The 26,435-nt window shown below is 42.0% G+C and overlaps 2 protein-coding genes across 10 annotated transcripts; both read left to right on the top strand.

Moving 5' to 3' along the window:
* The first annotated feature begins 4,544 nt into the window (after positions 1–4,544).
* On the top strand, positions 4,545–12,635 carry vtcn1 (V-set domain containing T cell activation inhibitor 1). Of its 9 annotated transcripts, none has more exons than XM_088383391.1 (6): positions 4,545–4,687; positions 5,027–5,106; positions 5,995–6,030; positions 9,860–10,219; positions 11,459–11,713; positions 11,807–12,635. In XM_088383391.1, the coding sequence occupies exons 1-6, from the start codon at positions 4,656–4,658 to the stop codon at positions 11,911–11,913; spliced, it is 870 nt and encodes a 289-aa protein (XP_088239517.1). In that variant the 5' UTR covers positions 4,545–4,655; the 3' UTR covers positions 11,914–12,635. The 9 variants fall into 9 exon arrangements, with proteins under 9 accessions (XP_088239517.1, XP_088239520.1, XP_088239526.1 ...); XM_088383394.1 differs by having other exon boundaries at positions 11,504–11,713; XM_088383400.1 differs by having other exon boundaries at positions 9,860–10,105.
* A 2,483-nt stretch (positions 12,636–15,118) lies between these two features.
* On the top strand, positions 15,119–26,435 carry trim45 (tripartite motif containing 45). The gene is made up of 8 exons (XM_088383390.1): positions 15,119–15,846; positions 16,651–16,939; positions 17,001–17,146; positions 17,531–17,847; positions 19,370–19,499; positions 20,136–20,250; positions 22,461–22,587; positions 23,437–26,435. The coding sequence occupies exons 1-8, from the start codon at positions 15,356–15,358 to the stop codon at positions 23,589–23,591; spliced, it is 1,770 nt and encodes a 589-aa protein (XP_088239516.1). The 5' UTR covers positions 15,119–15,355; the 3' UTR covers positions 23,592–26,435.

The following is a 26,435-nucleotide window of genomic DNA, read 5'->3' on the forward strand; positions in this document are numbered from 1 at the left end:
CAGAAGCATTGTCTTTCATCACCATCTGCACAGAGGGAAAGTGCAGCAATTTTTTTCTTTGCAAATGCACAGAGAAAAGGTTCATCTTAGCTTTAAATGCATTTAAAGCACTTATCATATCGGTGACAGTTTTACCTTTGCCTTGGAGCTCACAGTTCAAACTGTTCAGTTTTCCAGTAATGTCCGTTAAAAATGCAAGGTCAAGTATCCACTCAGTGTCCTCCAGCAGCACGGTGTCCCCACCTCTGGACTGCATGAACTCTTTGATTTCACCCAAAAGTGACAAAAAAACGCTGCAAAATTCGTCCCCTGCTGAGCCATCGGATTTCTGTGTGTAGTAGCAGGTCACCATATTCAGCTGACAGCTCCTCCAAAAGTACCTTGAATGCTCTGTGCTGTTTAGCTTTGGAGCGGATGCTGTTTATGATCTTCATGACGGATGTGTTCACAGCAGATCACTTTTGCACATAAGGCCTGCTGGTGTATGATGCAGTGATACTGCAGAAAGTTCGGGAACTCTGGGTCAGTTTTACAGTGAGCAACGAATCCTGTGTGTCGGCCGATCATAGCAGGAGCTCCATCCGTAGTCATTGATACCAGCTTTTCCAGCACTGCCTTTTTTTCCACCAAAAACTCCTTCACTGCGTTATAAATGTCAACTCCCCTCGTAGTTGTCTTCATTGGCAGTAGTGTCAGAAGTTCTTCTTTTGTGGAGAAATCATCAAACACCATCCGGATAAATACCATCAGCTGTGCCGTACTGCTGCTGTCCACCGACTCGTCACACTGGATGCTGAACCACCGGCACCTCGCCAGATCACGGTCCAGTTGGTCAGTCAAGTTCCAAGACATCGCCGACACTCTTCTTACCATTGTAGTTGCCCCGAGTTGAACATCGGAGAGACTGGAGAGTACATCGGTTCCATACTTCTCATCTCCAAGCAAAGTTTTAGCAATTATCATCATTGCAATCCTGTGTGACACGTAGTGAAATGTCTCTCCACATTTTGTCGCTTTGCGATCGCCACAGTTGCCTTGCAAATTAAACACACGCAGGATCCTTTCACAGTGGTAAAAAAAAAACCTCTACCTCCCATTCGGTGCGAAAATGATATGTTTCCTTTCTTTTTTCTGACATTTCTGGGGTAACTCTCCTCATATTCACTGTGTCCACTAACGTTAGCTTGTTTGTAAGAGCGCAACATACGCTACGTTTTGGTAATGCGCACTTTGAACTATACTAGGTCAGAGTTCATTTATATTAAACACAAAAAACACTTTACATTTTAAGTGTTTATGTATATATTGTCATTTGTAAGTTACATGTAAATGTGATTTAAACAAGAATAGCTAAATGAATAAATACAATTTAAAAAATAGAGGCAGCTCACTGGTAAGTGCTGCTATTTGAGCTATTTTTAGAACAGGCCAGCGGGCGACTCATCTGGCCCTTACGGGCGACGTGGTGCCCCCGGGCAACGCGTTGGTGACCCCTGCTCTAAACTTTGTAACTAGCACTGGCTAAATTAATATTAAAATACATGTCTATGTTTCCTATGCAAAGGTGGAAATATTGCCAGTTTTAGTGCTTCAGAAAGCAGGCCCAGTACTAGGTCAGAGCAGCTGACAGGTAAAGAACAGACAGTCATCTATCAATGCATGGGATTAAATAGACTATGACTATGCATGAAACATTTTGGAAAAAAAACATATATTTAACCATATCATTCTTTTGATATTGATTAAATGTGTTATTGTCGATAATATAATTATTATGCTGGTGGTTCTGACTCTCCCAGCAGATGCAGAGTATACTGGCAAGACAGGTCCAGGGAGCAGTTCAAGGTAAAGGCCAACTCAGGACACAGACAGATAGTCAGACTCAGAGAGACCTTTTGATTATTTTGCTCGCCCTCATTCTAGATTTGTTCCTCCGGTACCACCCACAACAAAACCCAAAGAATGACTGTGTGCATGTGTGTTCGCACAAATGCGTTTTGCTTGTGTCCATGCATTCAAGTGTGGGTGTGAACATGCACGTGTGGGCAAGGCCACGGTGGGCTGGTTACATAACTGACTCCTGGCCTGAAAAAATCTCCCAGTCCAGCCCTGTCCCCGGGGCCTCCTTCCATTGGGACCTGCCCGGAACATTTCACCAAAGCGGCGTCCGGGGGGCATACACATCAGTTGCTCGAGCCAATTCCAGCGCGAAGGAGCGGCAGATCAACTCTGAAGTGTATTAAACGCAGTCTTCCGCTCGTCTCCCTCCCTTGTGCATTGCGCAGATCAAGTTTGAAAAAAATATTTTCAGCCAATAGCAAAGCATGAATAGACTGACTGGTTGATTGACTGGCTGATTGATTGAATATATATGTAAACATTACATAAGGTAAAAACAGAACAAAAATAAAAAACAGGAATTCATATTTTAATTCACTGCAGTGTACACATACAGGACTGTCTCAGAAAATTTGAATATTGTGATAAAGTTCTTTATTTTCTGTAATGCAATTAAAAAAACAAAAATGTCATACATTCTGGATTCATTACAAGTCAACTGAAATATTGCAAGCCTTTTATTATTTTAATATTGCTGATTATGGCTTACAGCTTAAAAAAACTCAAAAATCCTACCTCAAAATATTGGAAAATTTCCTCAGACCAAGTGAAGAAAAAAGATTTATAACAGCAAAACAAAATCAAACATTTGAAAATGTCCATTAATGCATTAATGCTTGGTTGGGAATCCTTTTGCACGGATTACTGCATCATTGCGGCGTGGCATGGAGGCAATCAGCCTGTGGCATTGCTGAGGTGTTATGGATGCCCAGGATGCTTCAATAGTGGCCTTTAGCTCATTTGCATTGTTAGGTCTGGTGTCTTTCAGCTTCTTCTTCACAATACCCACAAATTCTCTATGGGGTTCAGGTCAGGAGAATTGGCAGGCCAATCGAGGACAGTAATGCCATGATCAGTACACCATTTACTGGTGATTTTGGCACTGTGGGCAGGTGCCAGATCATGCTGGAAAATGAAAATCATCTTCTCCATAGAGCTCTTCAGCAGATGGAAGCATGTAGTGCTCTAAAATCTGCATTTACTCTGGACTTGATGAAACACAGTGGACCAACACCAGCAGCTGAAATGGCTCCCCAAAACATCGCTGACTGTGGGAACTTCACACTGGATTTCAAGCAACTTGGATTTTGTTCCTCTCCAGCCTTTCTCCAGACTCTGGCACCTTGACTTCCAAATAAAATACAAAACTTGCTTTCGTTTGAAAAGAGGACTTTGGACCACTCTGCAACTGTCTAGTGCTTCTTTTCTATAGACCAAGTCAGGTGCTTCTTCTGTTGTCTTGAGTTCAGAAGTGGCTTGACCATGGGGATATGGCCATTCTAGCCCATTTCCCAGACACGTCTGTGAACAGTGGCTTTTGATACCTGGACTCCAGCTTCAGTCCACTGTCTTTAAGGCTCCCCCATATTCTGGAAGCGACTCTTCTTCACAATGCTGTTAAGGGTGCGGTCATCTCTCTTGGTTGTGCAGCGTCTCCTGCCACATTTCCCCCTTCCAACAGACTTTTGTGGATGTGTTTTGAAACTGCACTCTGTGAACAGCTTGCTCTTTGAGAAATGTCTCTTTGTGTCTTACCCTCCTGATGGAGGATGTCAATGATGGTCCTCTGGACAGCAGTCAGATCAGCAGCCTTCCCCATGCTTGTGATTTAGTTTACTGAACCAAGCTGAGTGTTTTTCAAGGCTCAGGAAACCCTTGCAGGTGTTTTGAGTTAAGTAGAGGATTCAAGTGATTAGTTGAATACCCTACTAGTATACGTTTTCAGGATATTCTAATATTTTGAGATAGGATATTTGAGTTTTCTTAAGCTGTATGCCATAATCAGCAGTATTGAAATAATAAAAGGCTTACAATATTTCAGTTGATTTGTAATGAATCCAGAATGTATGACATTTTTGTTTTTTTAATTGCATTACAGAAAATAAAGAACTTTATCACAATATTCTAATTTTCTGAGACAGTCCTGTATGTTCAAAGGTAGTAGGAAGAACCCCAAAAAAACTATCTTGTCCAACCCCTTGTTCTCTATAAATTATTAGAAATCATTTGGGCTGTAGTCAACCACAAAAAATATCGGCCGACTTTCAGTCGTCCAAATCTTCGACTAGTTGGTCGATTGGTTAGTGTGAGAAAACAACAAATAAACAAAACAAAACCACAAAATTTAGCTGCGTCACACGGTGTTGTTACCAGGTTACGCTCGTGTGACGACGCATATGGCGCTGGAAGGGGTGAATGATTTCCTTTTTTTGAGTTTTAGACTGTACGTCCAACATTAAGGGCCACCAATTTATATTTTTCAATGAACCTAAAATGAATGTTTTTTTTATTGTGGATGTAAGCCTTTTTTTTTTGGCAATAGAAATCTACTTTATTGTTATAAGCCAAATGAACAGCAGCATACGCCTTAAGGTAATATTGACTCATGGTTTTGTGTTTGTGTGTGAGAGAGTGAGTCAGTCTACACAAGTCAAGAAGATCATGTTTGATGCACTGGTGGATCCATTTGTTTCTTCTTCAAGAAATTTGAGATGAACAAGAAGTTTTCTTCGTAAGGCGTTTGTGCGTGAGCAGCCATGGCTTCACTGGGGCAGATCATCTTCTTCATGTGAGCATTTAAACAGTGTTGTTTTTAACACAATTATTGCAAAGTCACAATATAATCAGCAATGAAGTCAGAGGTACTTTGTAATAATGAACGGCTTCTGAGAACCTTGGTTTTTACCTTAGGCTATGTCAAAACATAACCTCTGTTGGATTCTGTCCACAATTTAGGGAGCGCGTTATCTGCGCCTCACGGCAAAAGCCTTTGCCAATCACCTGTTATTCAATTTACTCACTGCGTGCTCGTTTGATTTCTTCAGATTTAGGAAAATGCAAAGACACTGAAGCAGAAATTAGACTTAGACAGCTTGGTTGAGTTCAATCACAATTCTTGTTCAAAAAGCTCTGTTTTCAGGAAAGTGCAATACAGCGCTGGGCCCTTCAAGAGCGGAAAGTCTCCATTCATAAAAGGCAAAGTCCAAGGTTGTTAGATCAGTTTTATATTCAGTAGCACATTGTGGGCTGGGATTGATGGGCGATGAGTCTTCGGGGTGGGGCAAGTTCGAAGGAGAGTCTGCTTCCATGGGAGTGGTGCTGGTTATGGGCGATTCGGTGTGTTGGTGGGGGGCTGTTGGTGTGTGTGTGTGGAGGGGGCTGTTGTCTTCCATCCCGTCTCTCGGCCTTGGCGACCATCTTTGGCCGAGTTCTCGGGTGGCTCCTTCTGGCACCCACTGGTTTTATCTCCACGTGACCTTCCTGTGAACATTCTTCTCCAATCTTGGACATACACTGTCGTACCGCATTCAACCGTATCTTTGCTTTGCTAGGCAAACTATTTCCCTCTGTGCAGAGCGTTCAGTAGTAATCAAAAACTGGCGTCTAGCATTAGTCAAAACATAAGATACAATCAAGTACTGAACGGTCAAGACGACTCTGGCCGTGTCCATGATTCAGAGACAAAACATCAGGCATGCATTCCACAGTTCCTTAAGGGTCATTAAGGTATTTAGGCAATATATCAAAAGTCATTTGTTATTTCAAAGTCCTCAGAAATATATATATCAGATCATAAAGTTATAAAAACCTTTCTCATCACCACTTATCAAAAATGTCTAGTTATGTCTTCTTTATTGATTTGGTGTGTAGGTATAATTATATGCTTCAAATGTTTCTTTTATTTATTTAATATGTGAATATACTTGTCTGCTTATGTACTTTATTCAATGAGGTTTGAGCATATCTGTTTTTGTAGCGAGGCAGGACTTTTTGTATTTCGACCTCATTCCTTCACCTCTCATCTTTGTACAAAGAAAGCTCACTGTATGCGTTTGTGTTTGTGGAGGATGATCACGCTCACTGTTGTCTTCTCAGCGCTCATCATCCTCATTGTCTCCTTGTCACTTTCAGGTAAGTCTTTCACGATGAACCAAGTCAGTCTAAGTCAAGTCAAGTCAAGTTTATTTGTATAGCCCTAAATCACAAACAGTCTCAAAGAGCTTCACATAGCCAAAATTGACAATTATTCTCAAAGCATCCCCTGATCTTAAGCTCCCAAAAGGGCAAGGAAAAACTCAAAAAAACCCTGCCAGGGGAAAATGAGAAACCTTGAGAAGGGACCACAGATGGAAGGATCCCCCTTTCAGGATCACCAGGTTGTAATGGATGTAGAGAGGGCACAAGTAATACCTAATATGAAAATCAATGAAAAAATGGATGTCGGAGGTGCCCTCGATTGTCCTGGCAGTGTCTTCAAGGAGGTTGAGCTGCAGTTTCTTCATCTTGAATTGGTCCCCGAGAATCCAGCTAGCCGCTATCAGCTTTTGCGCCACCTAACCCCCTCCCCAGCCAGGGAGGGGGTGGGCAGAGAGAACAAAACAAACGGCCACTACAAGTTAGTTAAAGGCCATCTCATACAAATGTGTCTTTAAACGTGTCTTAAATGTTTCTACTGAGGTAGTAGTTCTAATATCCATTGGTAGGGGATTCCAAAGCTCTGGAGCCCGAATAGAGAATGCTCTAGATTCTAGACATATGTCAGAGTCAAGGCCCGCGGGCCACATCCGGCCCGCGAGAAGGTTTTTTACGGCCCTTGGGATGATCTTGATTTATTATTAGAACCGGCCCGCAGACCGCAGCAAGCAGGTGTTGTGCTCGATTTGGTTCCCCCGTGAGATTTTGTTCCCCCTGCCGCGGGAGCGCGCACAGCTTGTTTGGAAAGCGAAAAACCGATGCCGTACGGCGTCGTACGGCGTCAGCACTATGTTGTTTTCAATAAAAACATGAAGAACTCACGTTTGCGTCAGTCAATTTTAATTTTTATAAGGGATTATTGTCATTTGATGTCTTTAAATTCATCCGCGTTCTGCCATTGAAGCGGGGTGCATTCAAAGACCAGTCGTAAAGACGGAACACTCACTCACTTCACCAAAAAGCAAGGATATAATTACGTGAGCTCTTTGCATAAACCTCGATGCAAAGAAACTCCTCCTTTTGGGTACCGTTACATGCTACAAGGAGTATATATTACAAAGGAGACTTTATTCTTAATTGTAATCATCATTCATCCATCCATTTTATTACTCAGGTATTTTCAAAGCAAATTAATATTGTTGCATTTATTAATTTGCTTTAAAATGACAGCGCAATATAATTAAAAGCTGACACTCTAGCAATGTCAAACGTGTTAGTTTAAGAAAAAGCCAAGATTGTGATCAAATCTTTCATAACGACAATGATTTGAGTGAATTGATTTGAATGAATAATTGAGAAGACATTTCAGTTCTGAAGGCTCCTTTTGTCCCAAGCAAAGTGAAAGGTGGTGGGATAAAAATTGTAACAGGAACGCTATAAAAAATGTCAAGCCGTGAATATTTGTGCCCCCCTCCCATTTTGAGAACGGTGAGTCCTGGACATCGACTGGCTTTTTTTCTGTCTTCCTGGGGGTCTGCTCAGGTAGTGTGGCAAATTTGAACAGGTTCCCTCATTCCTGGCCCAAGTTACAGGGGGGAACATATCCTCAGCTGTTTTTTTTCTGATGATTTGTGCAGTGATACTGTTATTAATGCACTTTATCAACGTCTTTGGCCTTATTTGGGAAAATTGCTATTATTTTTTTCTTTGAAGTAAATTTAGCCCACTTTTGCTAAAATATAAAATATAGGTTACTGATGGTGCCTTAAACAATAAAGGTTTCTTTCATTTAATGTTCATGTTATGGGGATTTTTATATAAAGGAAATTTGTCGTTTGTGTCTGTTGAAAATTAAAGATTATTGACAGAGCCATAAGAAAATATTGCTTTATTTATCTGATCATATTGGAATATATTTGTTAAGTTTTCAGTAGGTTCAATTAGGTTCACTAGACTATATGCGTCATTTAAAAAAATTTCAATGAACATTCGATCAGTCCGGCCCTCGGCTTGTAGCTAATTTTTTTATTTGGCTCTCCGTCCATTTGACTTTGACACTCCTGCTCTAGAACCTGCAGACATTTTCTTGGCCCTCGGTGTAACTAAAAGACTAGCGTTTTGCGAACGAAGGTTACGAGACGGAACATAAGGAACGACTAGGTCGACAAGATATGAAGGCGCTAAGCCATGCAGTGATTTATAGGTTAGTAGAAGAACCTTGAAGTCACATCTTAAATGGACCGGGAGCCAATGTAATTTGGCTAATATTGGGGTAATGTGATCAAATTTTCTTGACCGTGAGAGCAGCCTCGCAGCGGCATTTTGCACTAACTGTAGACTTTTGATACTGGACTTAGGAAGACCAGAGAATAATACATTACAGTAGTCCAGGCGCGACGTGACGAACGCATGTATAATAGTTTCCGCATCCCCGGTCGAGAGGATCGGACGAATCTTAGCAATATTACGAAGGTGAAAAAATGCAATCCTGGTTATATTCTTAATGTGTTTTTGAAAGGAGAGCGTTTGGTCAAATATTACCCCGAGATTAGTTACCGTATCACTCTGAGTGATAGCACGGTTATCTATAGTTATAGTGGTTTCCTTAAATAAGTGTTGATAACGAGTAGGACCAATTATCAACATCTCAGTTTTATCTGGGTTAAGACGAAGGAAGTTGGGAGACATCCATTGCTTGATCTCCGCAAGGCACGCCTCGAGATTACAACAGTCCCGCGGATCTGTCATCGATAGCGGCATATATAATTGGGTGTCATCCGCGTAGCATTGAAAACTAATATTATATTTACGTATTATGTCCCCAAGCGGAATCATATAAATATTAAATAAAATCGGTCCGAGTACCGATCCCTGTGGGACACCACACGTAACATTATAGAGCTCAGAGGACGTATTGCCATGGACCACTCGGTGCGTCCTGTCTGGTAGATAGGAATTGAACCAGCTGAGTGCTGACCCTGAGATACCAACACAATTTTTAAGACGCCCTAATAAAATATCGAAGTCTACAGTGTCAAAGGCAGCACTAAGATCTAGTAGTAACAATACAGACGACGTATTTGAATCCATAGCTATGAGGAGATCATTAGTCACTTTAGCAAGTGCGGTCTCTGTGGAATGATTAGCTCTAAAGCCAGACTGAAAAGAGTCATATTGATTATTAGCGACCATGTAATCAATAAGCTGCTGCGCTACTACTTTTTCAAGAAGTTTTGCTATGAATGAGAGGTTTGAAACTGGCCTATAATTACTGAGACAGTCCGGGTCAAGATTTGCTCGGTTTTAAAGGCTGTTGGCACTATCCCAGAGGAAACAGACAGATTGATTATATTTAAGACGGACGGTCCTAAAATTGGAAATAATTCTTTAAGTAGTTTGGCTGGAAGCGGGTCAAGTAAACATGTTGTTCGTTTAGCCGCACTAACCAATTTTGTAAGCATTTCAAGGGACACGCTTTTAAAATTTGAGAGGGTTATTGCATGATCCCCAGCGCTAGTCACCGGCTGAGCGATTGGAATGGTATTCTTGATCTCGTCCCTCATGGACTCAATCTTTTGAGCAAAAAATTTCATAAACTCGTCAGCTGAGTGGAAGGAGCTATCGGGGGTTGGCTGGCGCAGAGTTAGTCTAACTATGTACGCTTTGTGTATATTTATATCAGGCATGTCTAGCTCCGATTCTGCTGTCCTTGCCTGTTTTCCATGTCTCTCTGTTGCAATCTACCTCATTCAAATGATCAGGATCATTAAAGCTTTTTGGCATATACGTATCCTTGTGTGAAAGTTTCTCGTCTTTGTCCATGAAGGCAGATTGTTGCTGGTTCAAAGCCTCAACAGACTTCCTGTGGCCAACCTTGACGAAGACCACATGCTCAGCTGCTTCCTGACCGTAGACAGTGAACAAAGTCTACTCCAAGATGTGTCCGTCACGTGGACGAAGGAGTCACTGACGGGAATTATTTACAGCTACGAGGATGGCACAGAGAGCAACGACGAGCAGGACTCACAGTACAGCGGCAGGGTACAAATCTTCAGCGACATGGTGATAAAAGGTAATGCCTCACTTCTGCTGAGGAAGGTACGACGCACCGATGCAGGCGAGTACGCTTGCTTGCTCAGTCACTCGGGAGGCACCGGGAAGGTCAACATCATCCTCAGGACGGCAGGTGGGAAAACCTGACATTCCAGTTGCACTGTTTCATTCCCTAATCAAATAACAGGAACATGCAAATGGCAAGTGACTCAACTTGTTAATAAAGAATCAAAAATGCAGTTATCGTTTAACAAGAACTAATAAATAATAATAATCTAATAAAGGCCTCCGTCGGTCAGGGTTGACCATGGATCCATCCTAGGCTTGGCTGTCTGCTCTGCTGGAGCAGCGTCTTTTGTGACTGCAGAGGCCAATCCCGGAGTGCCAGTCCCTGTTGCAGCAGTCACATCTGTGGGTGGTCTCTGGCCTGTTGGAAACATGGGGCTCCTTTCTGCACGCTTCCCTGTTAGCTGCTAACTTTGGTGGGCACCCAATCTCGGGGAGGATCTTGAAGAGGCTGTCTCTGCTGACGAGATTGACGGCCTATGTAAGATTCAAGATTCAAGAAATTTATTGGCCATGTTTGGGCATTCCAAACAAGGAATTTGACTCCGGTAGATCTCAGCCTCTGTTCAACATTTAGGTGACTAATAACATTCAGGACATGTGTGAAAAGTGACAATTATTCTCAAACATCCCCTGATCTTAAACTCCCAGGAGGGCAAGGAAAAACTCAAAACTCCAACTAGGGGAAATGAGAAACCACAGACCACCGATGGGAGGATCCCTCTTCCAGGATGACCAGGCTGCAATGGATGCAGAGAGGACACATAGTACAAGGTCGATAAAAGCAACGTACAAGGGCATCTGTTGCTCTTTGCACTTTTCCTGAAGTTGTCAGAGAAAAAAGATCATGTCCACCGTTCACCTTTCAGCACGGAAGCTGCACTGCGACTCAGGGTAGACGTGTTCTGTCAGTTTTGGCAGGCGGGTCAGAATGACCCGAGCAAAGACTTTGCCGACGATGCTCAGAGGATTGAAATGCCTCTGTAGTTGTTGCAGTCGCTTTTCTCGCCCTTGTTCTTATAGATGGTGATGAATTTGGCATTCCTCGTCTCCTGTGGTATAGTTCCTTCATGCCAGCAGTGGCAAAGGACTTTGTGCACAGGATGAAGGAGGGAGGTCTTGCAGTTCCTCTTAAAATAGATATATCATTTGATGGTATATTTCTTCCACCAAAAATAACTTCAATCAAATTGTAATATCATTGCTTGTTTTTAAATAAAATCTGGGTGGTGTTTTTTTTAACGTATGACACTGCACATTTTTTTGTACGATGCACTTATGATTCAATTTTATATTCCTCTGTTAGCTTTCACAGCACCCACGTTTACATTGTCAAACGGTGCCCTGACAGCTGAAGCGACCAGATGGTTTCCCAAACCCAACGTGACATGGCTGGATGCCGGTAACAACGTTCTGCAGGGGAGCACGGACTTCCAGCAGAGTTCTGTCGGCATATTTCGAGTGGCCAGCACATTGCAGTTGGTGAATGTCAGCGACACTTACACGTGCAGGATTCAGAATGACCTGGTGTCGGCTCACTCTGATGCCACTGTGACAACAGGTCAGTTACGCAGGAAATAGGATATGTTGTATTTTGGGGCATTCCTATCCCCAGACAGAACATTAATATTTCTTTATGTGTTTTATTTTGCAGGCTCTATTGTTACAAATGAAACTTACTTTACTTACAATGCTGCATCAGCCCTGCGAGCACCAGATTTTATTGTCATAATATGCGTCTTTTGTGTTCATCTGCTGTAATGCAACAGTACTTCACAATACATTATTGTCACGTGCTGGCACCACCTGCGACAGGACCACGCCCACCTGTCAGTGGAATCGCCGTCACCTGCCACGGGCTCATGGACAGCGCTATATCAGCGCCGCCAGCGCAGACCCGAGTGTCAGTCTGTCCCTTGATGCTGCTTCGCTCATCAGTCCCTGAGATACTGACTCGCTTGACTATTTGGAATCCCGCAGAATTGTTTGTCCACCCCAGCCCGATCGCCGCTCCAGCGCCAGCTGTTCCCATCATCCCCTTCCACAATAAAGTCTGTCGCTACGCACTTGGCTGTACTGTCCGATCCCGTACAATTATGTATGTCGGAATGTACAATGTCAAATTCAAGGCCTGGTGCAATCTGGTCAGCCCAAATTGTCTTATGTACTAAATGATGTTGAGATAGTGTGAACATTTTCTTGTTACCCAACCTGTTTTATAGTAACTTGAACAATGAACTTCTATTCTTAACTTCTGATTTAAAAACTAGTTATCCATCAATTTCTTGTGTACTGCATATGTTTAATAACATGAGGGGATTAAACATTTGTATGGTTTCACAGTCATAACGCCACCCCCGGAGGAAATCACAAATGCATTGGGGCCTGTGCCAAAATGACTTTGACAGCCCTTTCACATAGATAAGACAACCTTGTGAATATGCCAATAATTAGCTTCTAATAAAGGTAATTTGTAGAAATAACTTATAGGAAGTTATGATTTGTAATTGTTTGTTGAATTGTTACAAAAATTGAAGCAGTGATCACATTGTCTCGATTTAATCGCAAATAACTTACACGCTCTGAAACTTTGGTCTGTTTAATTGAATACAAAGCTAGGATGCTGTTTAGGACATCAATTGCTTATTTATACCTTCTGTCATTTAGTGGAAGAGCTTTTAATTGTCCTGCCTTTCACTGTCGCAGCCAGAGATAGATGCTAAGCTGCTTTATCAGTAGTAAATACATTGCTCAAAAATTAAAAGGAACACTCAAATAACACACCCCAGGCCTGAATGAGTTAAACATTTTCATTGAATACCTTTGTTCTGGACAAATTTGAATGTCCTGACAACAAAGTCACACAAAAATCATCAATGGAAATCAAATGTAATAAATCAATGAAGGCCTGGATTTGGAGTTGCACACAAAATTAAAGTGGAAACACACACTTTGATGTAATGCCCTTAAAACAAGTCAAAATGAGGCTCAGTAGTATGTGTGGCCTCCACGTGCCCGTCTGACCACCCTGCAATGCCTGGGCATGCTCCTGATGAGGTAGCAGAAGGTCTCCTGAGGGATTTTCATGATAATTTTATTAATTGGACTGTTTAATCCTTTAAAAGGAAATTCAATTTAAACTCTGACATTTGACTCTGATTTGATTTATACAGTTGCAATAACCCTACACATTCCCTGTCACATCATTCAATTTTTAAGCTGCATTAGGCAGTCTTAAGTTCTATAAAACATCTTGATGAACTTGGGAATTTATGCATAGCAATGCATCCATAAACTACAAAAATGTACATTTTGTATTTCGATTGACCACACTGTTTTGACAAATGACCACAAGTAGTGTGTATTTTTACACGTAGTGTGCATTTCTATCACATTTCAATCCTTAGGGACATCCATTTTTAATTTTATACGTAGAAATGATATATCCCTGAGGTAAATGACCGCTATCTTACCCCTGAGAATGCCTCCAAAAATTAAATCTTAGCAAAGTTTATTCAATCCAGAGCAAGCCTTGAACATTTCATGAATTTTTAATTTTGTGCACAATTTTCACAAAAGCTTTAACAGTCCCACTAAGAATGTCTCAGATAAACTGTCCAAAATCTTATTTGCAGATGACACTAGTGTCCTGTAGTCTCACAAAGATCCCCACACCATTATAAGGGTCTTATATGAAGAACTTGGTAAACTGTCCATTTGGTTTCGGTACAATAACTTAATATTACAAAAACAAACTTCATATGTGTTGGTCTCAAATATCATATATTTAACAAATCACCAGCAATATATATTGATAACGTCCCTATAACTAACGTGTGTTGTACACGATTCCTTGGCATTATGATTGATAGATCATTGTTCTAGAAATCTCATATCATGACTATTTCCACAAAAATGGCCAAGAGCATTGGTATTGTACGTAAAACCCGTCATCTAATCAGCTCCGAGGTACGCTATACTATTAAATTATCTATCCGTATATTAACTATTGTAATATCGCTTGGGCTAGTACTCACCAGACCAAACTTGAGCCTATATATCATCTGCAGAAACGAGCTCAAAGAATATAATATGTTGTGTACATCCGAAACATTCATCTCAGGCTCTTTTTACTCGGCTAGGTATCCTCACTGTTTTTCAAGTCAATCATCTTCAAATTGGTCTCTTTGTTCATGGCTCACTGGGGAGAACCCTTCCCCTATTTTTTCATAACCTATTTTGACATAATTCTCAGGTCCATAATTACCCCACACGCAGCTCAAATGACCTCAGACCACCAATAGCCCGTACAGCCCAAACCCAATTTAACATAGGCTAGGGTCAAGAGGGTCAAAGATTTACAATTCGCTGCCACTATTTTCATGTGACTTGTCTTCTCGCCAATTTAAGAAGGCTCTGAAATGACTTCTCTTAGACACAAAATACTTTCCATATGGTATGCTAAATGAACCTGGATCCATTCATTATTCTCTTTAGTTATAGTTTCGTTGTGTTTTTACCCTATTGTTGTATGTTGTATGTCTTATCCCTGTTATTAATTTTTCTTATTTCTTTCATCTGTATGACATCTATTAGGATGCATGTTTCTCTATCCATTGAAATTTTACCTTAAATGTACTCATATTACTGGAGAATGCCACTTCGCAAGCCCCTCCAGTTTTTTTTTTAAACATTCTCCATTACATTTATTTAATCTATGTACATTTTAAATGTTTTTATATGTGGAAATGAACAAATGAACAAACAAAAGATGAATAACTTGCAAAATGTTTGTGTGTGTGTTATGCATTACAGAATTAATAAATGATTCGTTTTCTACATCAGTGTAAGTTTAGTATGAAAAGTTAGTGCATTCCTGCCAGTAGAGGGGATTGGTCTGGGTATGTTTGGCGTAAATATGAGGGTCCCTAAAAGTGTTCGGACCGCCCCTGCTGGACTCTGGCGCCCTTCCATTGGCCCACCGATGAGGAGGTGTCGGATGTCCCATTGGAGCCATGAAAACAGCAAGGACGACATTCCGGTGGGATTTCAACGGATGCGATAAAGTTAAAAAAAAAAAAAAGCTTTTGTTGGGATACATTTTCATGTGATTGGCTGTGGACATAACAAAGACCTTCCTTCAGTATTAGCGGCTTACAAACCATATTTGTCCCCAAATTTGTTTTGTTTTTCGGTACCAACAATGTCCGAAGAAAAGGATCATTCAAAACAGCTGACGGCAACCGAGCCAATAGCACCAGACGGACTGTCGGTGAACCCAAGGGCGGTTTGTAGCGTGTGTACGCGCTTGTACCGGGATCCTAAAATTCTGCCGTGCCTGCACACCTTCTGTCTGGACTGTATCAACCAGTTGGAGCCATTCTCGGTGGCCGCTGGTCGCCACCGGGATGGCCCAGAACAGGAGGGCGGGGACGGAGAAGTTACGAAAGAGGCGAGGAAAGAGAAACGGGTCAACGTCACGGTGCTCTGCCCCGACTGTGACTCCGAAGTGGACCTTCCGTCTTCGGGGCCTGCCGGGCTAAGCACTGACCACTTGGCGTTAGACGAAGTTTTTCTCGAGACCCTGGTTAGCAACGGCCCGCTTGGGTGTGACCTGTGTGGCGAAAGCCGGGCGGAGAGCCGCTGTGAGGTCTGCTGCGTCAACTTGTGCGAATTCTGTTTTCAAGCGCACAGGTACCTCCTTTCGCTATTATTATTTGCTTCCGTTTTACCTTCTTCTACTTTTTGCTTCTGCGTTAAGTTTGTCTTTTTTCAAAAGATAATCTTTATTGAAAAACAAAAACGTGAATCAAAAGATAAAATAGTGGGACAGAGCATGATCAACATTAGTCATTAATATTAAAACATGTCATTTTTGTACAAAACGAAACGCTTTACAAAATTGGTAAAGGTTTCTTTCAAATTGGTTTGTTTTCTTCTAGTACTACTACTACTAGAAATACATTTCTATACCATACTCTGATATATATTCTAAAACATTAGAAACTACTCACTGGGATGCTGTGCAAGCTCAATTCTAAACTGTTAAATGTAATATCTTTAAATGTTGTCATTATTCCTTTACTACATTACAGCCATAATTTTTGTTCAAAATTTTGCATTAGTAAAACCCGGCGGGTCACCACCAAAGAAAATTGTTATGAAAACATTAGATACATTGAAGCAATGATGACATTGTCTTGATTTGATCGCAAATAACTCACGCACTATGAACATTATATGTTTAATTGAATACAAAGCTTCTGTTTAGGACAATGGCAACTGCTAATTTGTACCTTCTGTCATATAGTGGAAGAGTTTTTAATTGTTCTGCCTGCCACTCTCGCAGGCAGAGATAGATTAACTATGGCGCTTTATTTGTACTAAATATAATTTTGGAACAATTAAGTGCAACTGCATGGTTACTTTCTCGTGGATCATCTGATGATCTTTCACAGCAGACTAATCACTGATCTACATCGATGCTGTCATCCACAGGCGTCAGACGCGTACAGCGTCTCACCCTATTCAGCAATTGCAGGATCTCAAGTCTCGGGGTCGCCTCTGCCGTCCCGTCCTGTGTGCTGTCCATCCTGGCCAGGAGCTGCGCCTCTTCTGCCAGCCTTGCGACCTGCCAGTGTGCCTGGAATGCGCCACAACGCTGCACTCTGAGCACTGCTGCTGTCCCACCCATGAAGTCATTGGCTGCCAGAGAGACCGCATCAGGACGCTGGTCACTGTCCGCCTGCGACCTCACCTGCAAAGACTGGAGCAGACACTGCAGAAGGTGTGACGAGTTGGTACTGGCCCCTCCTCTTTCATTTGTCAACAATTACAGTCTTTTCCAGGTGGAGGTTTCCCAGAAGGCTTTACAAACGAGAGTGGAGGCCACAGCCAATGAGATGAGGGCATTCGCTCGAGGCTATGCCAGTGCGGTGGAAGCTCACTGCCTGGCCTTGCTGCGTCGCCTGGACGAGCTTCACCTCCAATGCAGGTATGATACTAACATGCGGCTGAAAGACATGTCAGATGAAATGTTGCGTGACACTGTCACATGTATTACATATTGGATAATGGCTTACAGATTCTGGTTAACATGTTGGATTACATACTCCATGGCATGTTGGACTGACGTGGTGTTGCTTGACTTAATGACTGACTGGATAATGATGTTTATATTTCACCACACATGCTAAATGACAGTGAGCAATAATGAGCATTAACATCCTTGGCAACACTATTGGACAACATATAGGATGACATCATCGATGGTGGATAAAATGCCTGGGTGACATTGAACTCTGACTTCCTGCTGCAGCAAATGTTGAGTGTTAACATGCTGGATGATGACTTGAAAGCCCTTTCCGGTGTGTGGCAGGAACCAGCTGGATCTGCAGAAGGCGCAGCTGCAGCAGGCACTGTCGGATGTCCGGGATGGCGTGGACTTTGCCAACAGGCTGCTGAGCTGTGGCTCGGATGTCGAGATCCTCAGTGCTAAGGGCGTGACGCTGAGAAGGCTGAGCAGCCTGGCGGAGGGCAGCTGTGATGACCAGCTGGCTGCCCTCGTCCCTGATGATGGCAGTGGTATCCGCTTTGATCCCCAGGGGATGGCGGGTGAGCTGAGCGGCTACCCAATGGTGGGTGTGATCCATTTTAAGGCTTTGGATCCCAACAAGTGCACTATAGATGGAGAAGGTGAGGAGATCAGGACAGAGATTTAGAATTTTGTGCTTCCATCTGTATGCAATGACACTGTATTAACTCATCCGTAAGGACTTGCGCTTTGCAGCTGAAGGATCATGCTTCAAGTCCCATTGAATTGGTTGTTGGGGGATACTAATGGCGCAGTGCCCTTGAGTAAGGCAACATGCAGGGATGAGAATCTTCCGCAGATCCTTGGATTTCCGTGTTTTTTTCCTTTTCGTAAATCGCGTAGATCCGTTGAGAAAATTGTTTTTATATGGGGGGGGGGGCTAGCAGCAGAATTGCGACACAACAGCCGCCTTATTTTCGGCAGCATTTTGCGCTACTTTCGTCCCATCATTTGCCTACTCATTTGCCTAATTAGCTAATGTTTTAGCCCGCATGGCGAAAATTTTAGAGAAAAAAGACGAGGATCGTGCCAGGGAAATAGACAAGTCGAACGGGATCAGGAACTGCTTCAGATGGGCATGGCTCGAGAGCAACGTCATCTGACAACTCGGAACACAAAGACGCTCTTAAAGCAATGCGACAGTGAGCGCCCGGCGCGCTGCGGTTGTACGATCGGACTAAATTGAGCTCCCTTGCGCACTGAGGTCCACTTAAATTTTGGAAAGTACATCAAGACTTTAAAAATATTTTCTAAATTTCAGCGACGGCTCTGTCACAATAATGCGATCAGCGCGGTGCAGTTGCGCGTTCGGCGGTGCGCTGCATTTGCGCAATCGGACAAAATTAAGCTCCCTGCGCACTTAGGTCCACTTGAATTTTGGAAAGTACGTCAGGAGTTTTAAAATATTTTCTAAATTTCAGCGACGGCTTTGTCACAATCATGCAACCAGCGCGGTGCAGTTGCGCGGTCGGCGACGTGCTACGGTTGCGCGTTCGGCGATGCGCTGTAGTCGCGCGATTGGACAAAAATGCCCAAATGAAAAAATGCTTAAAGTCTTGAAACGGATTAAATTTTTTCCATTTGTAATGGGAAAAATAGATTCGGAATTCGACCGATTCGCTTCTCGAACCGCCTTCTGGAACGGATTGTGGTCGAAAACCGAGGCTTGACAGTCTTATATTCACCTTGGTAGCCCACCAAGCAGAAATGTTTTTTTAACAGAACTGTTGAAATTGAGTGATGAAATTAATGGTTTTGGGGTTGCTATACTGCCAAAATCCAGGAGTCTCCAGGGAGCTTTCCCCCCTGATCCCCTTCTGGGGCGTTGCCCCTGGCCCCCTGTGGCCCCCAATAGGGGCCTGTGGCCCCTGCAGCCCCCTGCGGCAAGTGGTGGTTTCCGTTCATTTTCCGTTCTCATCCCTGAACATGTCTCAGACCCTTTCACTCTGACATTTCTCTGCATGGCTGCTTGTGTGTGATCTGGTTCTGTGTGATGTGAAACCCCCAAAAATACAGTAAATTGAGTTTCAATCTCCTATTGGGTGATTATAATGAGTATTATAAAAAATAAATGTTTTGTTTACTTAAAAAAATCGACCTGTCTACTTATCCCCATGTCCACAGGTCTTCAGCAGGCCAGTGAAGGCCAGCAGGCCCACTTCACCCTGGTTTGCAGAGACTCTGCCGGGGACCAGATGGCACATGGTGGGGATCCTGTCCTGGTCAGCATCGTCCACAGGGAGAGAAAACACTGGTGAGGGCACGTGCACCATCCGTTTGGCCACTAGTCTGTCCGGCCGCCATCCATCCATTTTATTTAGACCGATTCAGAGTAATCGTTAACAGTGAGCGCCAGGAATCCCCCGAGTAGCAGAATGTCCTCTTGCCCATTAGCTAGGCTCTAGGTCACAGGTGTCAAACTCAAGGCCCAGGGGCCAGATACGGCCCGCCACATCATTTTATGTGGTCCGTGAAGACACATTGTCCATTAAATTCGTGTCATTACTAGCATTGCAAATTGTCTTCACTTTTAATAATATCTTTATTTTTAATATTTGACCAGTTTTTACTCGTCTGATTTGAAAATGAGTTATTTGTCAGTTTGTTTTGTAGCTTTTACTGTATATAATATGAGGTGCTCATACATATATTTGGGTTGACAGTCATAATGGCCCTCCGAAAGAAGCTATGACTACAATGCGGCCCGTGAATAAAATGAGTTTGACACCCCTGACAACCTAGAGTCCAGGTTTTTCACAAGTTACAACACTAATAAGGACAAACACTATAGAAAATGAATAGATGGATTGACTGAGGTCAAATCAAACACATTCTAAAATGCTGGACTCACAATGGTGAGAGGAAGAACACTTTTTTCTTTTTCTTTCAGTGCGGTGGAAAGCACAGTGGTGGACAACAATGACGGCTCTTACAAAGTTTCCTACAGACCGGATGAGGCTGGAACGTACTCTGTGTGGGTTTGTGTCAAAGCTCAACATGTAAAGGTACACCATGAACCCATGTGACTGACTGAAGTATAGCTACAGTATGCACTGGTAGTGGGGAACAAATACTGCTACAGTACAAAAAGGTTAACCTGAAGACTATATCTGAAACACTCTCTAAAGCAGGGTTGGGCAAACTTTTTGACTGGCTGGCCGAATTTGGTTCTAAATTTTGACCGGGGGGCAGAACCAGGAGCAAATGGATGTAGTGTTTGTGTGAAGTAATAGAATCAGGGCTGTGGACTCGGACTCGGACTCGGGGACTCGGACTCGGTCGGACTCGGTCATTTTTGCCGGACTCGGACTCGGGGACTCGGACTCGGACGGACTCGGTCATTTTTGCCGGACTCGGACTCGGTGCTGATTTTGACCGAGTCCGACAATAAAAAAAAAAAAACGTTCAATTTTATTTTCATCATGCTGCTGAGAATGCGCGTAGTAATACTGTCCACAGCCCTGCTTACGATCAATGCGGCCACGTTGAGTTGCACTTAGGCTAATGTTTACATTATGTACCAATATCAAGGACGATTATGTCACCCAGCTTATATCATTATTTAGATTTTGATCTAAATTAGCCTTGAATAAAGACTAAGCAGTCACATGAATTAACAGAAAAAATGGAGAGCCGGACTCGGACTCGGTGGTCAAGAGGCCGGACTCGGACTCGGACTTGGTGCAAAAATCCGACTGAGTCCACAGCCCTGGTCTTAATTAAAGTACATGCTTTTACCGTATTTTACGGACTATGAGTCGCTCCGGAGTATAAGTCGTACCAGCCACAAATGATTATGTCACCCAACTTATATCATTATTTTGATTTTGATCTAAATTAGCCTTGAATAAAGACTAAGCAGTCACATGAATTAACAGAAAAAATGGACAGCCGGACTCGGACTCGGACACGAACTCGGACTCGGTGCAAAAATCCGACCGAGTCCACAGCCCTTAATAGAATTGACATGTAAAGGTCATTGCATAAAAGGTTTGTACTTTTAGTAGGTAGTAAAGCATGGATATTCAAAAAAAGCTTTTTGAAAACAAATGCATTTATTAACACCATTAAAAAAATATTTCACCAAAAAACTACTATCACTGATTCTCATTAAATACGACACTGTTATTATGAATAATAGTTTCCATCACTTCAGCGCCTGCAGGTCAGATTTATGAAATACATATGTTTATCTAATGAGGCGAAATCACATAAACGGCAAACATTCTGACCAAATACATCATCTTGAAGAATCAGTGAAAGAATAGTACTTCTAAATTAAGTAATAAAGAAATCAGTAGTATTGTTGGTCTCCCTTTTTTGCTATTGCATCATGGTCTGGAGTAAAATTTGTTGTGGTAATTCTTAGGATAAAGCCGAGGTGTCGGTCCGTTAACCTAGAGCTGTGATGGGCTTTGTTGACGTTCATGTGGCGGAACGTCTGCTCACACACGTAGGTCGAGCCAAATTGTCCTCTCTTTTTTTTTTTTAAACACTCGGCACTCAGTGTCCACTTTTCCTTTCCTCGGGCCACTTATTTTAGTGGAAGGATTCCAGGGGAAGGTTTGTGGGTGGCATTAACTTAAAACTGTATCTAAAAGATCAGCGCGGGAATTACGAGAATGCTGACGTCACAGCCCACACTCGAAATTCGGCACTGATGGAAATAGAGCGCGGAGTGCGCCGCATCCGTACTACTTAGTACGTACACACACTTGTGAGTGTGCACCGAGCTTTCTGACACGGCTTCGGGGAGCCGTGTCAGAAAAGCAGAAAAGCAGAAAAGCAGAAAAGCGCCTGCCCGCGCGCATTTGGGCAGGCGCGTCCCCATCTATTGGGGAAACATACTAATTGCAGGGAAAATGACCCAAAAAAAAGTTCAATAATACAATTTATTCAGGTTTGGCGGGCCGGATGTGGCCCGCGGGCCGTAGTTTGCCCATGTCTGCTCTAAAGTAATTCCACTTAAAACTTTCTTTTCACCTGGGATGAAACGTTGTTATTTTGTATGCTCTGTATTCTATGAAATATATTGCAAAAAGTGTAGATTAACTCATAGAAGATAAATGTACAACAATTTGAATTGTTGTAGTACATCTCCAAAAGTGGATCCATATTGTAATCCTCAGGTACAGAGGTCAGCAATCAAGCACCTTGATGCCCCTTAGAATCAACAGTAGTTTGCCTCATAGAGCAACCTCTGTCCTGTCTGCAGGGTTCTCCGTTTGTTATGAACGTGACAAAGAAGCTGAGGCATCACACTGGAATGTTCCACTGCTGCTCCTTCTGCTCCAGTGGAGGAGCCAAGGAGGCACGCTGTGGCTGTCCAGGAACTATGCCCGGTACAAGGAACCCCTAACATTACACTAATCTTGTCACACTCACAACATACAGACTATTTTTTGATGACACAAATTAGTTAAACATTGCTGTCTGGGCCCCAGCAGTGTCTGAAATCAAACATAGTGTATCTCTGCTATCGTTCTGCTGCTGTAGCGTGCATTCCTGCTTTCATATGTATCTATTTCTCTACAACCCAAAATTCCACTCAACAAGCTCAACCAAATTAGGTCATGTGATCATTGCCCTTCAAAATAAAATGTCAATGCATCCAGGTTTCCAAATATCACAACTTAATTTTATATGCCCTGTTTTACACCCATGAATTATAACAATTTCTTTGTCTCAGATTTATTCTTTGTATTTACATTCCTGTGTATTGACCTTTTTGTTAAATTAACTAAAATAACTCTATTTTCATAAAATATATTTTGTGAATGTTATGGAATGTTATGGAAAGGTGGCAAGTATAAAGTGTATGCTGCCTTTAACCCAAAGTCAGTTGGGATAGGCTCCAGCTCTACCTAATGGGGGTAAGTGGTGGGAAAAAAATGGGCTAATAAATGTTTATTATAGTAAGAGTAATAATGTCACACTTTTATATTTTGGAAAGAAATTGACAAAGGGCATTTGCTTTTAATGTTGAATATGAAAGTGTGTAACTTTCTCTGTTATTTTTTCTTTGTTTCTTGCTGATTTAGGATCTTAGAGAATAATTACGTAAAGCGGGTAACATTTCCTCCATCTAAGGGTATAAGATGTAAATGTATCAAGTGTAATTCTACACGCGATCAAAGGTTCATCCTTGGTTGAGGTCTCCTGTTTTGATGATCTTGTGTTTATGTGTGTAGGAGGATTTCAAGGGTGCGGTCACAGCCATAAAGGTCATCCCGGAAAGCCGCATTGGTCGTGTTGTGGCAGCACCACGGAGAAATCAGAGTGTTTACCTGCCTGCGTGATTAAAGCCGTCTCTGCAGGCAAACACTTGCGCACTGTCGCGCTCTGAAGTTGGACGATGTGGTGATGATGGGCCCGGAACAGTACCGTATTTTCCGGACTATAAGCCGCTTCGGAGTATAAGTCGCACCAGTCATAAAATGCCCCCAAAAGTGAAAAAAAACATATATTAGTCGCTCCGGAGTATAAGTCGCATTTTGGGGGGCAATTTATTCGACAAAATCCCACACCAAAAGCAGTCATGAACGAGCAACAACAGGCTAAACGATAGCAACAACAGGCTAAACGATAGGTATGCTAACGTGACAAACACAAACAAAGAGCTGAGAACGGGCCTGACATAACATATAGAGTGATTAAGGACAACTATTACATGAATAACATGTTTATAAAACCATCGGTGTCACTCCAATTCATTAAATAGCACCACCAGGCTAAACGATAGGTATGCTAACGTGACAAACACAAACAAAGAGCTGAGAACAGGCCTGACGTAACATATAGAGTGGTTAAGGGCAACTATTACATGAATAACATGTTTATAAAACCATCGGTGTCACTCCAATTCATTAAATAGCAACAACAGGCTAAACAATAGGTATGCTAACGTGACAAACACAAACAAAGAGCTGAGAACGGGCCTGACGTAACATATAGAGTGATTAAGGACAACTATTACATGAATAACATGTTTATAAAACCATCGGTGTCACTCCAATTCATTAAATCCATCGATCGTTCTTTGTCAACAATGGGTGCGCGCGGCTGAGGGCGCTTGCACTTCAAAATATTCCACAGGCTCATATAACGATAGATAAACTATATTTCAAATAACTATAATATAAGCCAATAATATTATCAAATCATCCGTGCACTTTAAATCCATTAAATCCATCGATCAAATTCCTCATCCTTTGTTAACATCGCTGCGCGTGCGCCCTGACGTCAGCCTCGTCTTTATTCCACAGATCTAGTATATAACTATATTGTAGCGTTAACAAAGTACAAGGATAGACGTGGGTTTGGTAAGCGGCTCTTTATTAATCAAAACAAACTTCCAAGCGTGTGGTGGCGTGGGCTTCCAGACACGAGAGCTCCATGGCATAGGACGAGCGTGCGTAATGGCCATGTCCGAGCCCCATGCACCGTTCGCGGACAGCCACTCGGCTGAGCGCCGGCCCCCGACTCAGTAGAGTAGGACTGGGCGTGCGTAAAAGCCATAATAGTTTTTCAAACCTTCTATGTCACTCCAAATCCTTAATTCCTTCAAACTCTTTGTCCTCCGTGTCACTTAGAAATGATCACTGCTAATGATGCCGGTAGTCCTTACGTGGGTACGCGCCGTGCCGTGCCACTGACGTCACTTGAAATAGTAAACCATTGGTACAGCACGGTTCTCCAAACTTTCTTTCTGCTGCTCGATTACTGTTTTGAGCTGCATATTTTACAACTTGAAGTTTGTAACCTGCAAAATATGAGTTTTTTTTTGGTGCCATTTTTCTTAAGCCCACCCGGTTGATGAGTCACGGCCAACGGTGAAATTTAGAGCGCCCTCCAGTTTCGTCTGAAAATAAAAAAAATTTCAGATGTAGTTTTTTGTTTTGTTTATTTGGTTGTTTTATCAAAGTCAAAGTCTCCTTTATTGTCGATTTTTTTTTTCATATACCAAGACACACAAAGAGATTGAAATTACGTTCCCACTATCCCTCGGTGAGATAGTACACATATGCATACAAGCAACACAAAAAAAAACAAGAAGGCACAAACAATGAATAAATAAGAGTGTTGAATAAATGATAAATAAACAAATAATAATAAATAATAATAATAAATATAAGAGGAGCAAAAATGGAGCAAGTGTACATACAGCAGACAGTGGACTTGGATATGGAGCTTTAAAGTGTTAATTGCTTTATTTGATGTTTTCTCTATTTTTTATGTTTTGAATATGTTCAAGATAAAGATATAAAAGCATGTTAAGTGATCAACTATACTAAAAATAACATGGGAAGTGGTCAACTATACTTGTAAGTAAGTGATGTCTTAATGATCAAGTAAAAATTTGTGAAAAAAAACATAAGTCGCTCCTGAGTATAAGTCGCCCCCCCACCCAAACTATGAAAAAAAACGCGACTTATAGTCCGGAAATTACGGTAAGTCTGTCTACTTGACTGAGTTGCCAGTAAGCCATCTCCAAGAAATGAGAAACATTCTCCGGCTGTTACTTCTAGTGCCTTTATTATATAACAACACTGCCTTTGAAATTGAAACAACGCAACAAATAGTACAATCAATTTGCCAATAAGTAAAAAAAAAATAATTAAAAAAAAAACTCCATTCCCATTATTGTTGCAGAATAATGTTCAAAATGCTTACATATGTAGTGAGTCATCAATTTTTGGGAATGCCGTTTTTGTACAATTACAGTTTAACTGTTGTTTCAGACTGGCATCTGAGATCTTTTGGTGCTGCTGTTGAGGCTCATTAATGACCTCTTTCATGTGTGAATGTCTTTGATCTGATGGAGATAAATACACTCTCATGACTCATTTCCCCTTCCATATTAGAAAAAGACAGCTGTCTGTCTAATTATAACTATTTTATTAACTATATTTTAAGATCATTCCATGGGTCTTACAATTGCTGACACATTGGATATAGTACTGCCATGCTTACAGTTTACAAGCTCCCTTTCTTCAGTCCTTACAATTTGACATTTTTTATGACAAATGTTTTTGAACTATGAGAGATTTTCTCCAATGAAAGCAGCTGTTGCCAAATGTTGCCATAAATGCTATTATTACACACTGTTCTATCACCCAATGTGTATGTTTTTCCACTGAAATGATACTACATTCTGTACATTGTAATAAACAATCAGGTGTGTGTCTTA

The sequence above is a fragment of the Syngnathus floridae genome, chromosome 8, assembly GCF_059516105.1.
Source record: "Syngnathus floridae isolate MCC-2025c chromosome 8, RoL_Sflo_1.0, whole genome shotgun sequence".
Classification (NCBI taxonomy): Eukaryota; Metazoa; Chordata; class Actinopteri; order Syngnathiformes; family Syngnathidae; genus Syngnathus; species Syngnathus floridae.